The 22928-nt window shown below is 33.1% G+C and overlaps 1 protein-coding gene across 3 annotated transcripts in view; it reads right to left on the bottom strand.

Annotated features, from left to right (window-relative positions):
* TECRL (trans-2,3-enoyl-CoA reductase like) overlaps positions 1 to 13016 on the bottom strand; it is a 122576-nt gene extending 109560 nt beyond the window's left edge. The window contains exon 1 of one of the 3 annotated variants that reach the window (XM_045056287.1): positions 12662 to 13016. In XM_045056287.1, coding sequence (XP_044912222.1) covers positions 12662 to 12895 — 234 coding nt within the window. In that variant the 5' untranslated portion in view covers positions 12896 to 13016. The remainder of the gene's footprint in view (positions 1 to 12661) is intronic. The other 2 variants (XM_045056288.1, XR_006597037.1) reach the window with 2 other exon arrangements.
* Positions 13017 to 22928: the final 9912 nt, after the last annotated feature.

Genomic DNA, 22928 nt, shown 5'->3' with positions numbered 1-22928 from the left:
TAGGGACATCGCCCAAAGTCACAAGCTGGTTAAGCATGAGGGGTGGCTGAGTACCCTCAAAACCTAAGCAGAGCCCTTGATACTACATTGCCTCCCAAATGTGGCAGTCCTGAGTAAGTTCCCCAAAAGATTTACTTCTTGGGGCACCTGGGTGGCTCAATCAGTTAAGTGACCAACTCCTCCTGATTTCGGCTCAGGTCATAATCTCATGGTTCCTGGGAGCCAGCATACGTGTTGGGCTCTGGGCTGACAGCACAGGACCTGCTTGGGATTTTTTTTCTCTCCCTCTCTGACCTTCCCCTGCTCGCTTGTTCATACCTGCTCTCTCTTTCCCTCTAAATAAATAAACTTAAAAAGAGATTTGCTTCTCAGTTTTACGGAGCTCTCTGTCTTCAGACTCTCTACTGCCCATTCTATCTTCCATATTGTTACCGGATTTAATTTGCTGAATGGCAAATACTACCCCCTGATCTGAAAGAAAAGAAAAAGTCCAGATGCTAGGCAGTCATCTGGGACTCTACCATCAGTCCTAACCACACTATCTATTCTCAGTTTGTTCCATTCTGCAACATCACATCACGAACTTAATTACAGTAGGCCAGAAGGCTTATTGTTACTATTCTGCTTCTTTGCCTTTAATATGCTAATTCTTCTTCCTGGGATGCTCTTTGTACACCATTCATGCTATTGTTTTGTAATGTATATATAAGTTGAAGTATAGTTGACATACAATATATATTAGTTTCTGGTGTACAACATAGTATTTGGACAATTTATATATATTATGAAATGATTACCATAATAAGCATCAATACTATCTGTCACCATACATACTATAATGTTATTAACTATATTTCCTATGCTGTACTTTTAATTCCTATGACTTATTTATTTTACAACTAGACGTTTGTACATCGTAATCTGCTTCACCTGTTTTGCCCATCCCCCTACCGTGTGACAACCACATTTGTTCTCTGAATTTATGAGTCTGTTTCTGTTTCTTTTGTTTTGTTTTTAGATTCCTGTCATAAATGAAATCACATGGCATTTATCTTTGTCTCACTTATTTCACTCAGCATAATACCCTCTGGCTTCATCCTTGTTGCAGCAAATGCCAAGATTTCATTCTTTTTCATGGCTGAGTACTATTACAGTGTGTGTGTGTGTGTGTGTGTGTGTGTGTGTGTGTGTGTATACAACATCCTTATCCATTCATCTATTCATGGACACTTCCTGATCTTGGCTATTGTGAATAATGCTGCAATAAACATAGGACATCATATGTTTTTGTGAATTAGTGTTTTGTTTTCTTTGGATAGATACCCCATAGCAGAATTACTGGATCGTATGGTATTTCTACTTTCTACAGTGGGTGCAACAATTTAAATTCCCACAAATAATGCATGAGGGTTTCCCGTTTTCCATATCCTCACCAACATTTCTTATTTCTTGTCCTTTTGATACTGACCATTCTGACTGGTTTGAGGTGATACCTTATTGTGATTTTGATTTTCATTTCTCTGGTGATTAGTGATGCTGAACGTATTTTCATGTGTTTGTTGGCTATTTGTATGGCTCCTTTGGGAGAAAAAGATCTTCTGACCAATTTTAATCAGATTATTTGCTTTATGTTATTGAATTGTAGGAGTTCTTTATGTATTTGAATATTAACCCTTTCTTTGATATATCATTTATATATATCTTCTTTCGTTTAGTAAGTTGCCTTTTTGTTTTGTCGCCGGCTGGAAGCCGAGCTATCCCAGCCTGGCTGGCAGGGCCCGGGCTGTGGACGGACTGGTGACTGCAAGGCGGCCCACCGACACGGAAGCTTCTTGCACTCTTGCTTTTAGGTAATTCGGCCTTAAAACAACCTGGGGTATTGTCTGTTGGGGAATTGCCCTCAACAGGCCCCCTGGGAAAAGAACCATTAGGAAAGAAAATAAGGTTCCGCAAGAAATTGTGTAGCCTTACGTTTAGCCCTTGCCATCCCCTATGGAGACTCCTCTACTTACAGGAAGGATAGCCTTATGCATTTGCCAGCAAAGAGGGCCTGTAAAGGAGAGACATATGGATTTGAAAGCCTCGCTCCGGCAACTAAGGAGTGTATCTCTGGGCACAGGTGACTTCAACCCATAGCCCCACCTGGCCCCCCGGAGGCATTTCAGATGATGACTGAACCTAGTCAGTTAAGGTACAGAATGGTTCATTGGTTCCTAGGTGCATTGTGTCTCTGAGAATGTATGAGGCATGGGTTTCTAAGGCTTTTTCAGCCCCTTCCTGGCACCTCGGACCGAGGCAAACACATTGTTCTTCTGGCCTCGTGTGGTTGGGAGGTCATGTCCCTATAACTGTTCCACTTGAGGTGTTGAGAAATGGAGGTCCTTTCACGAGAACAGCAAAGCAAATGCTTTGTAGATTATAGATAAACACAGATGCATAATAGAATAATGCAAGAAATGAATCTATAATCAAAGGGTATGCGGGAAAGTTAGGGGAAAATCGCCATGTTATTTCTTAAAGGTTGTTTACACATAAGAACATTTTCAAAATTAGGTAATGTTAGAAAAACATAGATGACATATGTTACAAGGAAATCACTAGCAAATATAATGTCACGTTTACTACAATAAATCGGCCAGTTCAACACACTGCTGTTGTCTGTGTCCATTTTTATTCTAGTTTTAGTTTTTTATTTTAGTTTTTTATTTTCTAGTTTTTTATTTTAGTTTTGTTTTATTTTCACCGACGTCGTTCTTCCTTCAGGAACCCCTGGACCTGCTGGAGCTGGACTCTGGCAGTTGCCAAAGCTTTTTAGTTTGGTATAGTCCTAATTGTTTCCCTTGCCTGAGCAGACAGATCCAAAAAAAAATTGGTAAGGCCAATGTCCAAGAGTTTACTGTTTATGTTTTCTTCTAAGAGTTTTATGTTTTCAGGTCTTACATTTAAGTCTTCAATCCATTTTGAGTTTGTTCCTGTGTATGGTGTGAGAAAGTGGTCCAGTTTCATTAATCTGCATGCAGCTGTTCAGTTTTCCAAAACCATTTATTGAAGAGACTGTCTTTTCCTCATTGTACATTCTTGCCTCCTTTGTCATAGGCTTATTTCTGGGATCTCTGCTCTGTTCCATTGATCTGTGTTTATGTTTGTGCCATTGCCTTACTGTTTTTACTGCTGCAGCTATGTAGTATATCTTGAAATCTGAGATTGTAATACTTTTAGTATGTTAATTCTTCCTGGGATGTTCTTTCTAGCCCACCTTTGCTAATTGTTATATATATATATATATATAACAATTGTTATATAAATACAATTATATATATATACATATATATATATATATGTATATATATATATATATATATATATATATATATATATATATATAAAACAATTGTTATATAAATGTATAAAATCCTTTTGGGTGCCTCCTTCCAGTCACTTTAGCTTTGTTTTTCATCCTCATGCTTAAACCTCTATCAGATGGTAAAGTATCGTTTCCCTAGCCACCTTAGTATATAATTTGTGTTAAACTCCCTTATTATTCACTTTCACTGATCTAAAAGCATGTCATTTCAGCTATAATTTTTCTTCTATATTTACAATGCAAATATTTGAGCATTATTATTTTATCTTACCTGTAAAGAACCTACACTTTTAGAACAAAATCCAAGAGGAGCCTCGATATGACATGTACTAATCTTGCATCCAAAGCATATTTATTGTATAATAGCATTTAGGTCATTCCCATGTCCTCTAGTTCAATGCTTCCCAACTATGTAGGATAAAACATCACTTCTTAAAAAAATTCTATGATACATTTGTAAAATACAATGAAAATAAATTGCTAGAAAAATGAAATACTGATGAACTATTTACAATTTTCATTTAAAAAATTATTTGTTTGAACAAACACAAAATTACTCTTTCAAGTTGTCAAGATAGCTTACAAATGCTCATTTCCAATGACTAGACTATATAACTTCTATAGTGGAAATTTCAATTAACTGTTTCTGGGACAAATAACACATCTGCTTATAGATCATAAGTGGCACACAAAGAAGTTGTCATTTCAGTTTGATCATGAGGAATGGTTGTGAATTAGACAGAAGATTGTAACAGAACACTCTAGGCAGAGGGATCAAATTTTACCCAAACTCAAGGAATGGAAATTACAATATTATTTTGGGATTGGTGAGTAGTATAGATTGATGAAAAATGGAGTAATAAAGAAGGGGTAAACAGTAACCCAAAGTATGTGAATTGGACTACATAGGAGTTAATACAGAGTTGAAGAATGAAGAGTTTGAAACATTTAAGTTTTTCAAGACTTTTGCTGCCTATAAAAGAATGCTTTTCTAGGAAAGCCAAATTTCTTATTACCCATTGACTGTCATCCCCATTCTAGACTGGGTTTCCCCCCAAATCACTGTACCTAAAGCAATCTAATTAAACTAAACATGAGCATTATACCACTTAATTCAAGGGATACTTATCGTATTTCTTTGTGCTTTTTAGTCACATCTACTGATCTTGCCCTTCTCACTCAAATATTCTTTCTTAGGCTTCTGTGATGAAACAGTTACCCTCTGCTGTCCTTCTGGAAACTTCTCTTAGTTTCCTTTTCAAACCTCCCTTTATTTAACATCTTTACATATTGGAATTCCTCAGGCCTCTATAGTTGGTTCTTTCCTTTATTCATTATATTGTTCTTTTGAAATTTTCTCTTCTATACTGTAATGGCTTCAAAGATCACCTACACATTTCTAATTCCCAAGTCAATATATTTAATCATGACCACTCTCCTGAGTCCTACATCTTCACACCCAAATGCCTACTAGTTATTTCTTCTTGGGTATTTCATGGAGATCTCTAACTTAAAATGAGCAAAACTGAGCACTTGTTTCCTACCTGCCTCTGTACTTGTCTGCACCAAAAATAAGAAAGCAAACAATGCTAAACCTGAAACCAATATCAGACTGTATGTTAACTAACTAGAATTCAAGTAAAAACTTGAAAAAGAAAGAAAAGCAAGAAAACAAATAAACAAAAACACATAAAGGACTTAATAACTTTTACTGTTCTTAGGATCCCAGTAGTTTAAACAGCAATTCAACATCATATTTGCATCCTCCCTAACCTTCATTCTTCACAACCAAACAAGTCTTGTTCTTTCTACCTCCTTTATCTGTCATATCCCCCTATTTCTCTTCCATATTATCCACTGTCTGGGCCACATATTAACATAATTTCTCCAAGGAGATTCTGCTGTTTCACAGATTATCTCCCTTTGTTTACTATCCCAAACTACCATTTCCACCCCCTCACTGTGTAGGTATCTTTGCACTTAAAATTACTTGTACAGTGTTTGGCTTCCACCGGAGAGTATAGAATCTATGAGAACAGGAATTGCATCTGTTTGAGTTAATGCATTATCTCAAACATATAATAGAAAACTAGACAAATATCTTAGTAGATATCTATTGAGTTAATAAATGGTCACTATAAGATGGCAAAACATAGAGCTGGAGAAACGCTGAATCTGGTAAATTTCAACTCTTTTCTTTCAAGATGCATCCTCTAAAACTTATTCATCTATGTTGACCTTCTAAAAAGAGTGTCATTGCATCTCGTATTTTACAGAAGATAAAATGACATCTTCTTTATAGCTTGCTCATAAACAAAAATGGTTTTCTTACATGGTGATATATTTAGAAAATGGAAAAATGTAGACATAATTTAAAGGAATACACATAATAGTTTATATTTGTTACTATATAATGACTAAATTGTCATAGTCACAGCCAAAAAGTATTAATTCAATTATTTTCCTGTGCCAATGGAATAATAATATTACTTACCTACTGCCATTATCTAAAATACAGCTTTAATTTACAGAAAACCAATAATGTGGTACATGGTGGTATATTTTGCACATTTCACAAATATAAAAGTCCTAGATACTCCTGGAAGATAGATATTTACTGTATTTTGATTTGATATTTACCTTACATGGAAAAGCAAGAGTCAGAGTAGTTAGGTAACATGTTAAGATGATAAAATATTAATAATTTGCAAAGCTCAGCTGCAGACACAAGTATGTCTGACTTCTGAGCATAAACCTCTACACTACATTTCTTCTCATGACAGTATGCATTTGTTCAATATGGTAGGACTACTTTTTCTGAGGGAAATCTAAGGGCAGATGATTTAAAATATATTAATATCAAATACACTGATTCTATGAAATAAGACATGCATGTTGTATTATGGAATTCTGAAGTGTATGCAAAGAGAGGAGTAGGCATTGAGGCTCTTCAGGACTCACAGAAAAAGACTACATTAATCCCCTCTTTGTGGAGGAATAATCCATTTTAATTTCTTAATTTTTAATGATATAAACACTTTGTGCATGTTTGTTGCTTCATTTATCATTATAGAGACTTCAAAGGTATTTTTAATTTCTAGGTTTGAATGTTAATTAATGTTATTTTATGTCTGTATATAAAAAACTGAAGAATACTTTGGAACTTTCTTTTGTATCAAATGGAAGGGAAGTAGACATCCTTCAAAAATAGCACCTCTAACAAAACAGATGAACATAGGGGAAAGAAAAAATAGAGAGAGAGAGAGAAAGGAGAGAGGGAGAGAGAGAGAAAGGAGAGAGAGAGAGAGAGAGAGAGAGAGAGAGAGAGAGACAAACCATAAATGAAAAAAGAAAATAGCATTTCTGTCTTGAAACATATTGTCTGTATGGGAAGTCAGATGTCCTGTCCCAGTCATGAAATGAAAACAGAACGTGAGAATTTGGACTAATGAAAGTCATTAGTATATGTCAGGTGGTAGTGTATGGCAGTTAAGAGCAAAGCCCAGAACAAATATTGGCCAGTTCAAAGCTTGATTCTAATACACACTAAGTTCTTCATTTCAAATCTCTGTACCACCATTCTTACTTTATAAACGGATGGATAACAATATCTAAATCCTTTTACGGAAAATTATAATAAAGGGCAGAGATATTGGATTATGTCCAAGGAAACGTGAAATCAACCAGATTCATATTAAAATTCTATTTTATGTGAATTCAAAGCTCATACCCTTTCAATTATAACATGCTCTAAGAAGAAATGGGAGGAAGGGGACTGAGGTGGAAGGAAAGAAAGCGGGGACATGGATGGAAGGAAGAGGGGAAGGATAGAGGAGGAAAGAGGATGAAGAAAGAGAAGGGAGAGGAAGAAGGAGAGGAGTGGAAGAAAAAGATCTTGTCATTTCTATACACATGAAATTGTGAAAGCTGCCATGACGATATTTTAAGACAGATGCCATTCTCATTTTGCAAATGAATGAATTGAGACATATATTTGCTAAGTTGCATGCCATCCAAGGTAAAGTATTAAAAATGACAATATTGGAAATTAAGTATTTTCAAAATTTCTAACTAGACTATCAAAAGTGAAGTTTTTAGTTAGTCTATCTACCCTATAATTCTCTCTACTATTTTCTGGTTAAAACTGATATTTGTATCATTAGAAGGATTGGAGAATTACTGAATGCTTTCTTTTATTTATACAGTCTTTTTTTTTTTTTTTTTACATACATACAGTGTTCTATTAGTTTCAGGTGCACAATATAGTGATTCAACAATCCATACATCACCCAGTGCTCATCACAACAAGTGCACTCCTATAAGTAGTTTTTAAAATGCTTTTTAGAGTTTTGACATAAAGCAAATAAAATAATAGGAGAAAGAGGGCTCTTGAGGTCAAGTTCCTTGGAGAAAAGATTAAAGAGAAAAGTATGGGATGATATTGGGAACATTTATCAATCCTAGCTTTTAAAGTTCTTGCTGTGCTCTTGAACCATCAATATATCACTAGATAAGCTTTTGACATTTTACAAAATAGAAGTGAGACAGGGATAGTGAGCAACTGAAAATAACTCATTGTTAAAGTTTTAAAAATTATTTTTTATATATTTTTTATGTTCCAATAAAAAGAAGCATGATATTTACATTTTAATTCAGCTACCAGCTCTCCATCTTTTCATCCTACATTAGTCATATTATTTTACTTACATATGGGTTATAAATAAATTAGTTAAATAAATAGCCCCATCTGTATTGTCTGCCTTATAAAAACCTTATTAGCTTTTTATAATCAGAATATGATGGTCAGTAAATTATACACTAATACAAAGTTAAATTCTATACATCTTTCTCTGGAGAAAACCCAGAAGAATTTGGGCATTTAGTGAAATGGTTTAATCAAATGTCTTTCTCTGTGAATATATTTATATTTATTTTAATGATATTTTGATTTAGAGAATAGTAAAAAGTATTTTCAAATATCCTACTCTTTCACCCCAAAACTATCACTGCTAAATATGAGTGCATTGTGAAATCCACAAAACTTTTGAACAGGTATAATTTATTCAATACATTTTGGTTAAACACTTATCTCTGTTCTAAATGTTGCAGATACAGGAATGATAACAAAACAAAACCAGATCCCTGATTTTGCAAACGTGGAATAACAGGGTAGGCCAAATAATAAACAAAACGAAAAAAAGGGAAAATAAACAGTATATTAAATGGTAATAACTTGTAGTAAAGAAATAGAACAGGATAGGGTAATAGAGCATATTGGCAGATTTTACCACTTTAAATAAGTAGTCAGCAAATTCTCCCAAAGAAAAAGTGACAATTAAGTGGACCCAAATAAGACACTGACTAGTTTTATGAAGCAAATGTTATGATCTGACCTGATAGCTCTAGTTACTATGTAAGGAATATACTGAAAGTGCTAAGAACAGAAACAGAGGAAAGATTTAGGAGTGCTAGCAGTAGAGGTGGTGAAAATTTGTCAGTTTGGATATATTTGAAAGTATCACTGAGACGATGGATTATATGTGGGGTATGAGATTAAGATATGAGTTATGATGCCTCTAAGTGTTTGACTTGAGGTATCCGAAGGATGCAGTTGCCACTTATTGACTTCGGAAACTCTGATAAAATTTTGAGGTAAGACCAAGTGTTCAGTTTTAGATATACTAAGTTTGAGATTCCTAGTAAACATCCAGATAGATGGGTGGGTAGATACATAACTAGATACATAGATAGATGCATAGGTAAATATAGATGATAGATAGATAGATAGATAGATAGATAGATGATAGATAGAGATACATACAGAGATGTATACATACATAGATAAATGGATTGACAGTTGAGGAGAAAAAGATAAGCTACAGTTACATATAATATAAAAGTCATCAATAGATAATATTTGAAGCTATGGGATTCAAAAAGGTAAATGAGTAAATATTGGGAGAAGTTTCAATGACTGAGTTGGTGACAGTCCACACCTAGTAAGTCAGATGATGAAGAAGCAGCAAGAGAAAATGGAGAAGCAATGAAATAAGTTTTTTTTTTAAATATGTCTATTATCCTGAACTCATATAGCAAAAGAGGAAGAAGTGCCTATCAGTGGCAAATGTTGCTGATACGCTAAGATAAAGCATTAGAATTGACCTTTGGATTTTAGCAAGGAGTTTTTGCTGTGGCAAAATCAAACTGAAAAGGTATGGAGGCAAATGCCTAAATGGAGTAGTTTTAGGATCGAATGAAAAGAGAAATGTGGATAGACAATATGAAGAGGATGTGGATAGACAATATGAAGAGGATTTATTCATAGAAATAAAGCAGAAGCTGGAGAAGATAGTGAAGGCAAGAGGCTTTTGCTCGTTTGGGGGTGTGTGTGTGTGCATGCAGGCATGTGTCTATGCATGCATGTGTGTGTGTGTATGTGTGCGTGCATGTACATGTGTATGTGATATTAAGTAAAAGAACATGACTCAGTATATTTTCTTTAATCCCAGGAATTCTTTTGATGTTTTTGTTTCATGAATATCTTTAGTAGATACATTGTCTATATCGAAGTTTAAATTACAGTATCTAGATGAAAACTAACTTTCTACTAGAGGTCAGCATATATTACTAAAATACATACATATATTCTGCTCAAACTATTTGAATATTTATATCTAATCTATGCATTATAAGAAATCATGTCAATGGGCAATTATCAAGGAGTCAAATTTAAACTCTGCCAGTATCACAAGGTTCATCACTTATTTTTTCTTTTACATTTATACACATTAAATTTATCTCTCGAAATGATTATTAAAACTAATATATATATATATATATATATATATATATATTAGTTTATATATTGTGTTCAAGGCATCATGACAAATATGTTACATACATTATTTTTAGTTTTCATTCCAAGCTTACATACAGATTTTATTAACCTATTTTCTAAATAAGGGTCCTGGTGATCAGCATGTCAGGGAGTTTTCTGCACCTTGATAAATATGATTGATGCAGCAGGGATTTGGTCCAGATATATTTAATTCCAACGTCCATGACTTTTAGCTTTTACTGCTTTGTAACACAGTGCTTACTGAAAGATAGGGACTGTCATAAGCAATACTTATTTAGTATGTTGAGTAGAGCCAAGTACAATGAAAGGCACTTAACATGACCTTACTGCTAAGATAGCTGTTACTTTGTCTAGGCAAAACAGTATCCTGAACAATAAACAAAATCAATCTTTCTCATATTTACAGATTTGAACTTTTAGGAATCATGAAGCAAAAAAATGTGAATTAATCCAGATTTTTTTCTTTTAAATGTCTTGCATTGTTGGGACAATTTATCAAACTACCAAACTAAAACAAGACAAAACAAAATCCAGTTTTACTGACAAGTCAAAGACTTGGATGTTTTAACTTCCACATCATCTGGTGTTAATTGTGCAATAAAGGCTGGTGAGGAATCCAGAAATAATCCCCTATGTGGCCTACTGAGTTTCCCTAAAGGTTTGCTACTGGTAGTGCAATTACAAGAATTACTGAAATGTAAGCAAAATTTCTATACCAAAATTCCTTTTCTTTTTAAAGGAGATAGAAGTTTATTGAATAGACCACAAAGGAGGGGTAACAAGACAGCAGAGAGACTGTCTGCCTTTAAACCAAAATTCCTAAACCAAATCTTTGTCTCTTAAGAATATTGGCTTTCTGCATGCTTAATTTCTTTCACAATTTAATTAATAATTGAAAATGTAAACCCCCATGTCTTACCTTCAAATACAATCTCAATATCAAAATTTAAATATATGGGAAAAAATAATTAGCAGCCCATTAGCGGTTTCTCATTACTCTGAGATGGATTTTGCATCAAGGTTTAGACACAAGTCAGAAAGGACACAAAAGCCAGTCTCATTTTAGAATCTTGATCTTTGAAAATCCTTGACCAATTCAGTATCCATTCACTACCTTCTTTCCTTTAATTTAATTGTATTTTTCTGATGAGTTTAAAAATTTTAAGAGTGAAATAATACAAACATCAGTAACCTCTGGGTGATTTTTTGTTTTGTTTTGTCTTAGTCTTGTATGATATAAAAAAAACTCAAAAACCTTATTGAGGTATTAAAATAGAAGTAAATTACAACATGCATGAAATTTATGTTAAAATTCTATTACCACAATATATATTCATTTATATATGACTCTAGTGGTAGTATTGAAAAATAATATGATTTGGAATTCCATACAAATAGTTTTGAATCTCTTGCATTCCACTTATGAACTTTACGAACTTGTAAAGTTCTTTAATTTCCATATGTAAATAAAAGTTACTGTTACTAGCTAATAGGTTGGTCATAGATTTACAATTACTAAGTGAGAAAGTACGTATGATCTTCTGCAATTAAAAGCAGGAACAGTTTTGTCTCTCCCTCTTATCCAGAAACATAGCTAGAGTATAGTTAAATGAAATCAGTAACTGAATTTTATTTTTAGAACAATAGAAAAAAGCTTATTTGACATGTCTGTATAGCAAAATAAATGAAAATATATTGTTGTAAAAAATGTCAATCTTTCTCAATAAATTAAACTGCTAGTGACCTTTCAAGCCAATGAAAAACAGACAAGGGATGAAATATTGTATACACATACGTATATCCATGATGTACACGTATATTTATGTGTTAATTTTCTAACCCAGGAAGTATGTATTTTATCTTTTCTGAATGAAACATCTTTGATGTGAATATAAAAATGTTTAACATATTAAGTGAGACTTTTTTTAAGGAATTTAAACACTGTAATTTTGAAATAAGTAAACTTTCAATAAAAAGTGAAATGTTCATTTTTCAAGACAATGAATTCTAAATAATTTTTAAATGACTAGACTGTATCATATATGCTAAATATCATTTTTAGTAAGTTTGTCGCCTTTCGCTTGCTATTTTCTGTGAACACTAATAAACTCTATGATAATTTGAATACGTAATGAAGTATACAGAGAGAAAAACCTAGGGAAATTTTGTTGTGAAGACTGAGAAGCTGAGCACTGGAAATTTTACCTCTCGACAATGGTCCACCTTAACAGAAAAAACAGACATAATAATTAGCTACTATTTAAACTGACTATGAATATATTCTACTGAAATAGTATATGAAGTATTTATCCTACTCATCATAAAACTAACGTTAAAAGTCAGGACTATGTTTTGATACAACTTCGTCAGCATTTAATCAAGTGACCAATAATCTTTGGTGCAGATAAAAGAAATTTAAGTGAACAAATATAACTTACCTTATCCACAATACATATCTGCTTTCTTGTTTGAGCATCAAGTACTTCAATCTCAAAGTGCGTAGTTTTTGAATGTTTAACTACTGGAATTGATTTTAGAGGGCCCGCTGAGAGCACAAAATGCGACAAACAGTGGAAGTTTCTCAAGTCATTCTTCAGGATGGACCGTGTAGCTCCTCGGGAAAATAGTTCTCTCTTGCGTTCTGAAGCAAGGGACTTGTGCCTTTTGAACATTGTGTGAACTACCAGGAGAATCTGTCATGTCAACAGAAGACACTTGCCAGTGTGTTCCCTTTGCACCAGTTTAAATACTGCGGGTGAAACCAGGAAAGGTCAAGTGCCATGCCATTCCAAGAGTTCAGTTTTATTTAGCAGGCTTGAAAACAATGACTGATCTATTTCTATATATAACACACTATTGTAAATTGCTGCAGTGTAGAGGATTACTTTACCAGCATTCCAATTATTTCTTGCTTTCTCCTTTTATCTCTGCTTCTTAATATGGCCACTAGTATCTGAAATTCCAAAGCAAGAAAAGAATAGACAGAGTTTTTATCTCTGAATTCTGCATGCACCTCAAACAAATATATTATTATTGACACATTCACATTTAGATGTATTTAAAATTAGCATAGGGATATCTTATAGATAAATTAAAAAACACCTAGTACATAATTACATAACAAAATTTTTTATAAGTGTTGCTTAAGAGAAAGACTTGTGGCATGTTTTAAATAGATATAAATAAATATAAATATATAAATATATACTTAATATATAAATATTAAATGTTATATAGCACAATATAATATAATATAAATTATATATACAAATAAACATATATATATGTTACAAAACGGATGAATTCTTCACTGTACAGGGAATAGAAAGATGGAACATCATCCATGAGATTGGAATACGTAGAAACCAATTTTATAACTTAAGGAGAAATAAGTAAATCTCATTTTAACATTTCTAAACATTATATGTTATCGGCAAATCTTTGAATTTGTATAAAAAATTTATACTAAACATTACATTTACCACAGCACTAAGTTATGACAAATTCAAATACTATCATTATAAACAATGAAGAATGTTAAACAACCTGGAAAGAGGGGTTTGTTGAAAAGACTCAAAGCACTTGGATACCTATATATCTGGTGAAGAAACAACTGAAAAATATCCAAAATATATTGTCACTGATTCAAAGGGATATTACAGGAAAATATTCTGAGATGTTATTTACAATGAAGACATGAAGAGTCAAGTGGCCAGAATTATAGAGAAGTGAATATATATATATATATGTGTATATATATATATATATATATATATATATATGAGGCTAATATTTCCTGTTATAATTAAACAAAATAACAATGATTTTTAATTGTGATCAAACATTATACAATGAAGATCCACTTACACATTGTGCAGTTATCATTTTCATTTTCATATTCTAGACAACTATTACACTCAATATGTAATCTTTTAAAAACAGAGAAGACAAAAATATATATATGTTTGTGTGCCTGTTACACATACACACGTGTTGTGCAATTTCACCACCCAAGTTGAACAACACTCCATCCCTTGGAGTATATCCAGAATATACCATTGCTATCTAAGATATTAAAATTAGGGGAAGCTGGGTAAAAGTACACACACAGCTCAGATCTAATCCATTAGAAACCCAGAACACAGTCTTCTCAACATCCCACAGCGACCTTCAAAGCATCAACCTCACCTGTGTTGCTTTTCCAAACTAGTCTTTCTGTGTCAATACTGGCTGATCTATTATCATTTTAATATAGCAGCTAGATCGATCAGGCTCTATGCAAAAGCAGACCTTGCAATAATCTGCTCAACACACTGCAGAGTCTTTCTATTTTATGCAGCAAAAACTCCAAAGTTCTCCGCGAAGGTCTGTAGGATCTGCATCATCAGCACCTTGTTATATTTCTGATCTCATCCCTTAATCTATCTATCTACAGTGCCTAGCACAGTGTCTGGTACACATTAGGTGCCCAATAAATATATATTAAACAAACAATCAGTAAATGTATCTTAAAGGTGTAGCAGAATGGGGTGATGCTAATCGCATGCTCAGGTAAACTACCGTCTTATACTAAAATGACATAAACATATCCTGTAGGTCTCTCCAGATACAGTTTCTATTTAAAAAAAGGAGTAGTCTAAAGGACACGGGAGTTGAACTGAAAGAGCTCCCATTGCCAAAGTTGGAAAAATACAAGCAAGAAAATAAATGCTGATGATAATGGATTCTAACTCAAAGAGCAATATAAATATCCATGAGTCCATACTGTTATGAATAAATGATAAATAAATAAATAAAGATAAAAGGTGGGTTTTCCTTACACAAGAATTCCAGATAGTATATATAGATACTCTCTTCCTGCATGTGGATTTCACTTAGTGACACACTTACAAAAATAATGAATGGAAGGGAAAATAGAAACGTTATGGAGGAGAAAACTGAAAGGTAGAGAGCATTTTAACCAAGAGGCCAAGATTAAGATCACCATGAAAAGTCATGGTGATATCATGTACCCAATGATATCATGAGGTGAAGACATTTCACCTCTGTGGTACTCTTCCAAAAGTTCACTTCCTCAGTCTCACCTTGAGAAAAATCAAGACAAACACAAATTGAGAGACAGTCTACAAAATGCTTACTATTCTGAAAAACTCTCAAGAATTTGAAAAAGAAGGAAAAACTGAGAGACTGTAACGGATCAAAAGAGAATCTGTGGTAGCATGACTAAAAAATTCAATGATGTCCTGTTTCCTGGAACAGAAAAAGAAATCAGTGGAAAAACCTGTGAAGTAAGAATAACATTTGTACATTAATTAATAGTGGTGTATCAATGCTAATTTCTGAATTTTGATGAATATACCGTTGCTATCTAAGATGTTAAAATTAGGGGAAGCTGGGTAAAATACACACACAGAAAAACCTCTCTGTACCTCCTTTTCAATGTTTTTGTAAAATTACTCCAAAATGAAAAGTATAAAATAAATACACACCCATCCCAACACATAAAATAAGGAATAGATAAAGAGAAAAATGGAAGTGAAAGACATTTAAAATACGAAACTTTCAGATTTTTATCTGTGTCAATCACTCAAGTTAAAAATTTTGGAAGAGAATAAAAATCACTTTAGATATTATGCTACTTATTATTTCATTATGTATTTTGGAAGTAGTTTTAAAAATAAAGTGATTTATATTTGCTATGGTGTTCTCACAAGATTATTGTTAAATAGATCATAATAAAAATAACACCCTTATTTAATATTTGTTTAATACTAGACCTAGAATATCACTTTGTAAACTAGATTTCAATTTAAAATATATTTAAAATAGAAAAAAAAGGATTACAAAAAGATGCAATCTCAAATCAGAACCTTTATTCTAATTGCATTTATTTATAATAAAGTGTGAAGGAGAAGAGTTAAGATACTATTGTTCTTTACCTCCATATTTTTCATTCATTTTTGACAGAAAGTTACCCATTTCAGTATATTTTCCATTTGAAGTACCATTTTAAAATATTAGATTATTTTAAACAATTAACAGGCTAATTTTTTGGAGCAATTCTAGTTTACAGAAAAAATACATAATTGAATGTGCAGAATTCCTATATACTCTTCCTCTTCTGCAACACAATTTCTTCATTAGTGTGGAAGTTTGCTACAACTGAACCAATATTGACAGATATTTATTAATTAAAGTGCATACTTAGTCTTTGTGTTTTACAGTTCTTTGAGTTTTGACAAATGTATAAAGTCATGTCTCCACCTTGATAAAATCATACAGAATAGCTTCACTGACTTGAACATGTCCTGAGTTCCAACCTCCACTGTTCCCCTATTCCAAACCCATTGGTCACAACTGATCTTGGTGCTATCTTCAAAGTTTCACTTTTTCCAGAATATCATTAATCAAAATTATATAATATGTAGTATTTTGAGAGTGGCTTTTTTCATTTGGCAGTAGGCTTTTAAGTTTCCTCCACACTTTTTCATAGTTTGATTTCTCTCTTTCTCTCTCTCTCTCTCTCTCTCTCTCTCTCTCTCTCTCTCTGTCTCGTGTGTGTGTGTGTGTGAATAATCCCTTCGTGTATGGGTATACCACAGTTTATTTATTCATCCATTTATTGAAGGACATCTTGGCTACGGCTATAAACATGGATGTTCAGGTTTTTGTGTGAATATAATTTTTAATTTATTGAGGCAAGTAACTAAGCGTATTAATCCTGGATGGAATGATAGGCCTATGTTCAGCTTTATATGACCCTATCAGACTGCCTTCCAAAGTAGTTGTACCATTTTGCATTCCCACCAGCAATAAAGGAGAGTTACTCTTGCTCCATCTCTTTATCAGAATTTGATAAAGATGTTGTCAGTGTTTTTGATTTTGACGATTTTAATAGGTGTGACATAGTATGTCATTGTTTTAACATGCAATTTTCTAATGGCAAATGCGAAACATTTTTGGGGAGCACTTTTTTTTACGTTTATTTGCCATCTATATATCTTCTATGGCGAAATGTCTGTTCAGATTTTTTGTCCAATTTGTAATTTTTCTTCTTACTGTTGAGTTTTAAGAGCTCTTTGTATATTTTAGATATAAGTCCCTTATCAGATACGTGTTTTCCAAAAATCTTCCAGTCTGTGGCTCACCTTCTCACTCTCTTAACATTATCTTTTGCAGGGTAAAAGCTTTCAATTTCATTGAGGCCCAGCTTATCTTTTTTTTTCTTCATTCATGGATCATGCTTTTGGTGTGGTATCTAAAAAGTTATCACTAAGCTACAGATTACCTGGATTTTCCCTATGTTATCTTCTACCTTTCTAAACCTGAGTAGTTATAATACTAGTTCACAGGAAAATGAAATTTATTCATAATAATCACAGTAACAGGCAGTGTTCTAACCTAGTTCCATTAACACCAACAAATGTCTGCAAGCATATTATACTCTTCCCCTGTGAAGTTTATATGGTCTTATTTTTTCTCCAACTTTCCCAATTTTAGTGATACCAATGAACTATGAAATGGGCTCTGAATCAGCAAGCCAAAAGCAGATAGGAAGAACCTTAGTAATACAAAAATAAATTGTTTTCTGACTCCCCAGAGGATATGAACTTTCCCAAAATAATATTTTATATGCTGATCTATTACACAAGTTTTCTGAAAGTCCTGAAACTACTAAGTGGCTGAAACCACTGATATTAACATTTCAACTAATACATAATAAATGAAAAAATATACATAGTAACTGAAAAACTATTTTGGCCACGTGAAATAAATCACTTGTAATAGAAGGAAAGGGACATAAGAGCAAAGCAGGTGTTATTATAAAGTTTCCATTTTACATTTTTGACCAACAGATTAGGATAGCTGATCTAAACCAATTATCAGTAAAAAAAATAACGATAAATGAATCAGTTCAAATTACAGACAAATCCTAGTTGCTGTATTCAAAAAGGCAGTGTGGGTGAAATGTAGGGGGAAGACGTCTGGTATTAAAGAAAGAGATGTGGATTCTTATTCTAACTCTGCCAGAGTGAGCTGTGTGATACTGGCTACACTAGGTAACCTCTCTCAACAGTAGTTATAACGAACGTTCACAGAATGAGTACATTCTCATGATGATCTCTAATGACCTTTATGACTATGATTTCTAAGTCATATTTATTTATTGATTGATTTTTCTTTTTTTCAAGTTTTGTAATTGAAATTCCAATATGTGAGTGATGAATCATTCAATTCCACACCTGAAAGTAACAGTACACTGTATCCAAATAATAGTTAAAAGACTGTTTCCTGTTTAAAATCAGCCATAAGAGAAAAGAAGAAATAGAATCTCCATAATAGTTTTCCCTCACAATACTACTGGACAGTTAAGTGTGCTTGTAAATCTGTGATGTTACTCTTAAATCAGACTGGAGTGCAAATATCTCTACTTCACCAAGTGCTATGGTGAAATTAATGGTTTTCTGAAAGGCACATCCGTTGGTCTGAGATTTAATTTTTTTAAAGAAATTTGAGTAAAACAAAGTCTCATCTTTTGAGTACAAGGTTCAAATTTTTTTGTAAAATCAAAATATCCATCCATGGAAGAGGAAAAATGAAAAGGAGGGATACAACTTAATTTCATGGTTTCAAGCAAACCATGCATTTCTGTTTACCTTGATTGTATTTATTTATTTATTTATTTATTTATTTATATTTTTAAAAATTTTATTTTAGTGAAAGAGAAAGAGAGAGTGCACATGAGCGGGAAAGGGCAGGGGGAGAGAGAGAGAGAGAGAGAGAGAGAGAGAGAGAGAGAGAAGACCAAGCAGGTCCCACCCTCAGTGCAGAGCCCTATGTGGGGCTCAATCCCACAACCCCAGGATCACAATCTGAGCAGAAATCAAGGGTCAGTGGCTCAACTGACCGAGCCACCCAGGCACCCCGTGTTAATTTATTTATTTCTCTTAAATTTAGATATGACTATTTACTAAAATGTTTCCTTTGGATTATTAATACAAATTACAAACTTATCACAAACTATTCAATTTCAGTCATTACTTCAGCTCTGCTTCACTCCCCTTCATTGCAGACTGTGCTTTTATTAGGACAGTTGGCTAGGCCCTCTCTTGTGTTCTTTGAATCATTCCTGGAGAGTTTCCAGATCATTCAGGCCTGTCCTTCCCCAGAGCCTGTCTTAAGATTGCAGTTGTTCTGTGATGTGTGGTGACACAGGCCACCCTTTATTTTGGGAGCCAAGCTCATAAGTATGCCTCTTTCTTTCAGGAATTCTCTGTCAGGCATGGTGTGGACCATAGACCTTTTTTCCTCAAAGTTCAAAGAAGGACTGAACAATTCCTATACAATTATTGTTTCCTCTACTTCGGTAGGTTGTGGGGAAATCATGGTCACACAAAAATTTAAGGTTCAGTGTGAGAATTGAGAACTCAGTTTGTTTATTTTTTATTACATGCAGCTGCTTTTTTCATTCTGGTGGGAGATTGAGGCAGGTGCCCTTCTTTGGTTTCATAGATCTTCACGAAAACCTAAAGTACATCACAGAGATGAGAATGAGGCAGTACAGAGTGAGGGTATTAACTCTCCTCATCATTTTAATGCCCATGTAAAACAAATCCTTAAAAATGAGATGTTTGAAGTGCATTTTCAACTGGAAGCAGAATGATTGACTATCAATATTTGAAACACCATCTTATTTTATGATTCTGTGGGATTGTCATATTGTTTTCATTTTGATGCATTTTACACCACAATATTTACATAATTTAATCTACTTAGAAAAGGTTACATCAATGCTGAAGTAGGTGGTATTCACAGAATAAAACCCAATGCTCATTCACGCCAGGCTTATTATGGTCCAGGCAGTGTACTCCATGTTTATCCTCATAGCAACTGGATAGGGTGGTTTTTATCCTAATTGCAGAAACTGAGAGAGAGAGAGTTTAAGTAAATTGACCAAAGTGATAGTCAAAAAGTGGTCACTAACCAGTCTAAGTTCCTGATCGCTTCCCAGTATCACTTTTCATGACTACATACATACAGGTACATAGCCAAGTATATATAGCTAGGGGACTCTTATTTACTTTTACATTCAATGCTTGTGACTGAAAAATGGTAGACACACATTTTTCAAAGGCACACTTTCAAACCTTAGGGATTCTTCACTCACAGTATCATCTATGTGAATATGTTTTTGTGTACAAATGTGTGTGTGTGTGTGTGTGTGTGTGATGACAGGGCAATCAGTACTGTTCTTTGGAGGGTTTACTATTAATGAAACAGCAGATACAATGTCCCTTGAAAAACACATAGGCTCACACTTCTCTGGCTTTTATCCACTCTAAATTTGCTCGATGAGTCACTTTTCTGCCATTCTTAGATCACAACTACTCTAGGATTTATATTGGGCCATAGTGATACCTGGAGTTATGCAATTTTCTTAAGGACTGAAATAGCCACTGAAGCGTCATTATATTTGCTATATAAGAACATTAAACTGCACTGTGTTGAATAGTCATTTTATTCTGTCTTCTGACTTGATATACAATGCAGTTTTTATAAAAGAATTACATTTCCTTCACATTTCAGGATTGATCTCAGTTAATGTATTTGTGAAATAATACAGCATAGTAGCTAATGTGTAGTAATGGCATTTAATAAAATTTAATGAATAAATTAATTAATAGCAAGAAAATATGCTTAAGACAGTATAAAGAGATTGATAAAATATAGTTTTATGTTTGTAAGTATAGTCAGTATCACTATTGGGGTAGAATGGTGTGGGACCAAAATATTTCTTTGATTACATTTATGAAGAAAGATCCGGTCAAAAATAGTCCTACTTAAACCCTGCCATGTCTGTCTCCACTGAAAGAATGGAGTGACACTGGGTGAATAAGGAGAATCACTTATCAGGACGATATAAAATTCAAGTTTAAGTATCTTTTATTCTAGGAGAACATATGATCACATAAATAGTGAAGAATGGCATTTCTTTGCAGTTGAAACCAACTAATAAGGAATAATAGAATTACAAAGATACCACTTTGCTACCATCACAAAATTTTTTTCCAGGGAAAAATCTTCAATAGACAATAAAACAAGATATTCTCATAGTTTTAAAGTGTCTCCCCATAAAGTAGTCACTAATTACAGAATAAAAATGTGATATTTCATTGTAGAAGCTTGGCAGCCATCACAATAAGTGATATATTTTAACATAAACAAAAATGGGATAAACTGATGCCTTGTATCCCCTGATATGACTTGCAGAGAACGTAATATTGACTCTGTAATATTCCTTCCAAAAACCAATTGTTCATTCTAATCATAAGAAAATGTCAGATAAAAATAAACAAGACCTCTGGACTAAATTCTTCAAAAGTTACAGTGTAAAAGAATGAGTCAATAACTCTTCCAAACGAAGAAAGACTAAAGAAACATGAACAACAACTAGTATTTAATTCTCGATTAAAAGCGGGATCAGGAAAAAAAAACTTTCAGTTATAAAATAAATAAATCATGGAGATATAATGTATGCATAGCAGCATAGGAATTAGTCAATAATATTGGAATAACTTTGTATGGTGACAGATGTTAACTAGAATTATCATGGGGATCATTTCATAATGTATAAAAATATGGAATCACTATGATGTATCCCTGAAACTAATGGGATATTGTGTCAATTATACATCAAAACAAACAGACAAAAAAAAGGATGAATTTGAGATCATTGAAGAAACAACAAATTATATATTAAATAACATTATTGTATAAAAATTTAATGTGCTAAGTTTGATATGTCTATCATAGTTCTGAAAGAGAGTGTACTTAGGAAATAAATGCTGAATTATTTAGGGGGAAAGGGACATGGCATCTCAGACTAACTCTCAAATAGTTTAGGAAAATATAGTATATTCATACAAGTCAAAATGGTAAATTTGGGCTAAGGGTGTTCTTTGTATTATTATTGTTACTGTTTTTTAAGCTAGTTACTATTTAAAAATAAGAAGTACTTTTGTTATAAATGAGGAAGTTCTTATATAGAACATTCAGAAGAGATGAAAGGTAAGTACACTAGGGTATAAGCCTTTAATTTAATATATATTCCACATTTGCATTGAGATTAGACATAAACAATAGTAGCTATGTGCAGTTTTCCAAAAATCTGTGACATCTTGCAACTTTTATCCTCCTGGTAAGTTTATTGGTAGTTTTACGCCTTGGCTAGTCTTCAGTGCCATGACTTTCACCATTATGATATCACATCATTTATATTTTAGTGCAGTCCACACACGAAAGGCATCAATAAATTATAGAAATGAATAATTACCATAAAATTACTATTCAATTCACTTTTCACCAACTACCTTATACTGGTATCAGTATGAAACTATGAAAGAAACTATGAAAAAATGCCATAAAAGTAAGCATCATTTTTCTCCTAATATTAGAGTTACTTCTCAAGACTCTTCTTTTGTCTGCAAATATTAATAAATTGGCAGGATGGTTTTATAAACACCCTAACATTTAGCTCCAAATATCACATAGATCATCTACTCAGTCCTGAAAAATAATATGTTAATTATTTAACTCCTGAATGATAAATACATTTTAATATGTTTATAATTATGTATGTTTACATTAATATTATTTTAACTATGAAATAAACCTGAATAAGTGTATCTACCAAACAAGTGTTAT

This window comes from Felis catus, chromosome B1, assembly GCF_018350175.1.
Source record: "Felis catus isolate Fca126 chromosome B1, F.catus_Fca126_mat1.0, whole genome shotgun sequence".
NCBI lineage: Eukaryota > Metazoa > Chordata > Mammalia > Carnivora > Felidae > Felis > Felis catus.
This window is presented reverse-complemented; position numbering and strand designations above follow the sequence as displayed.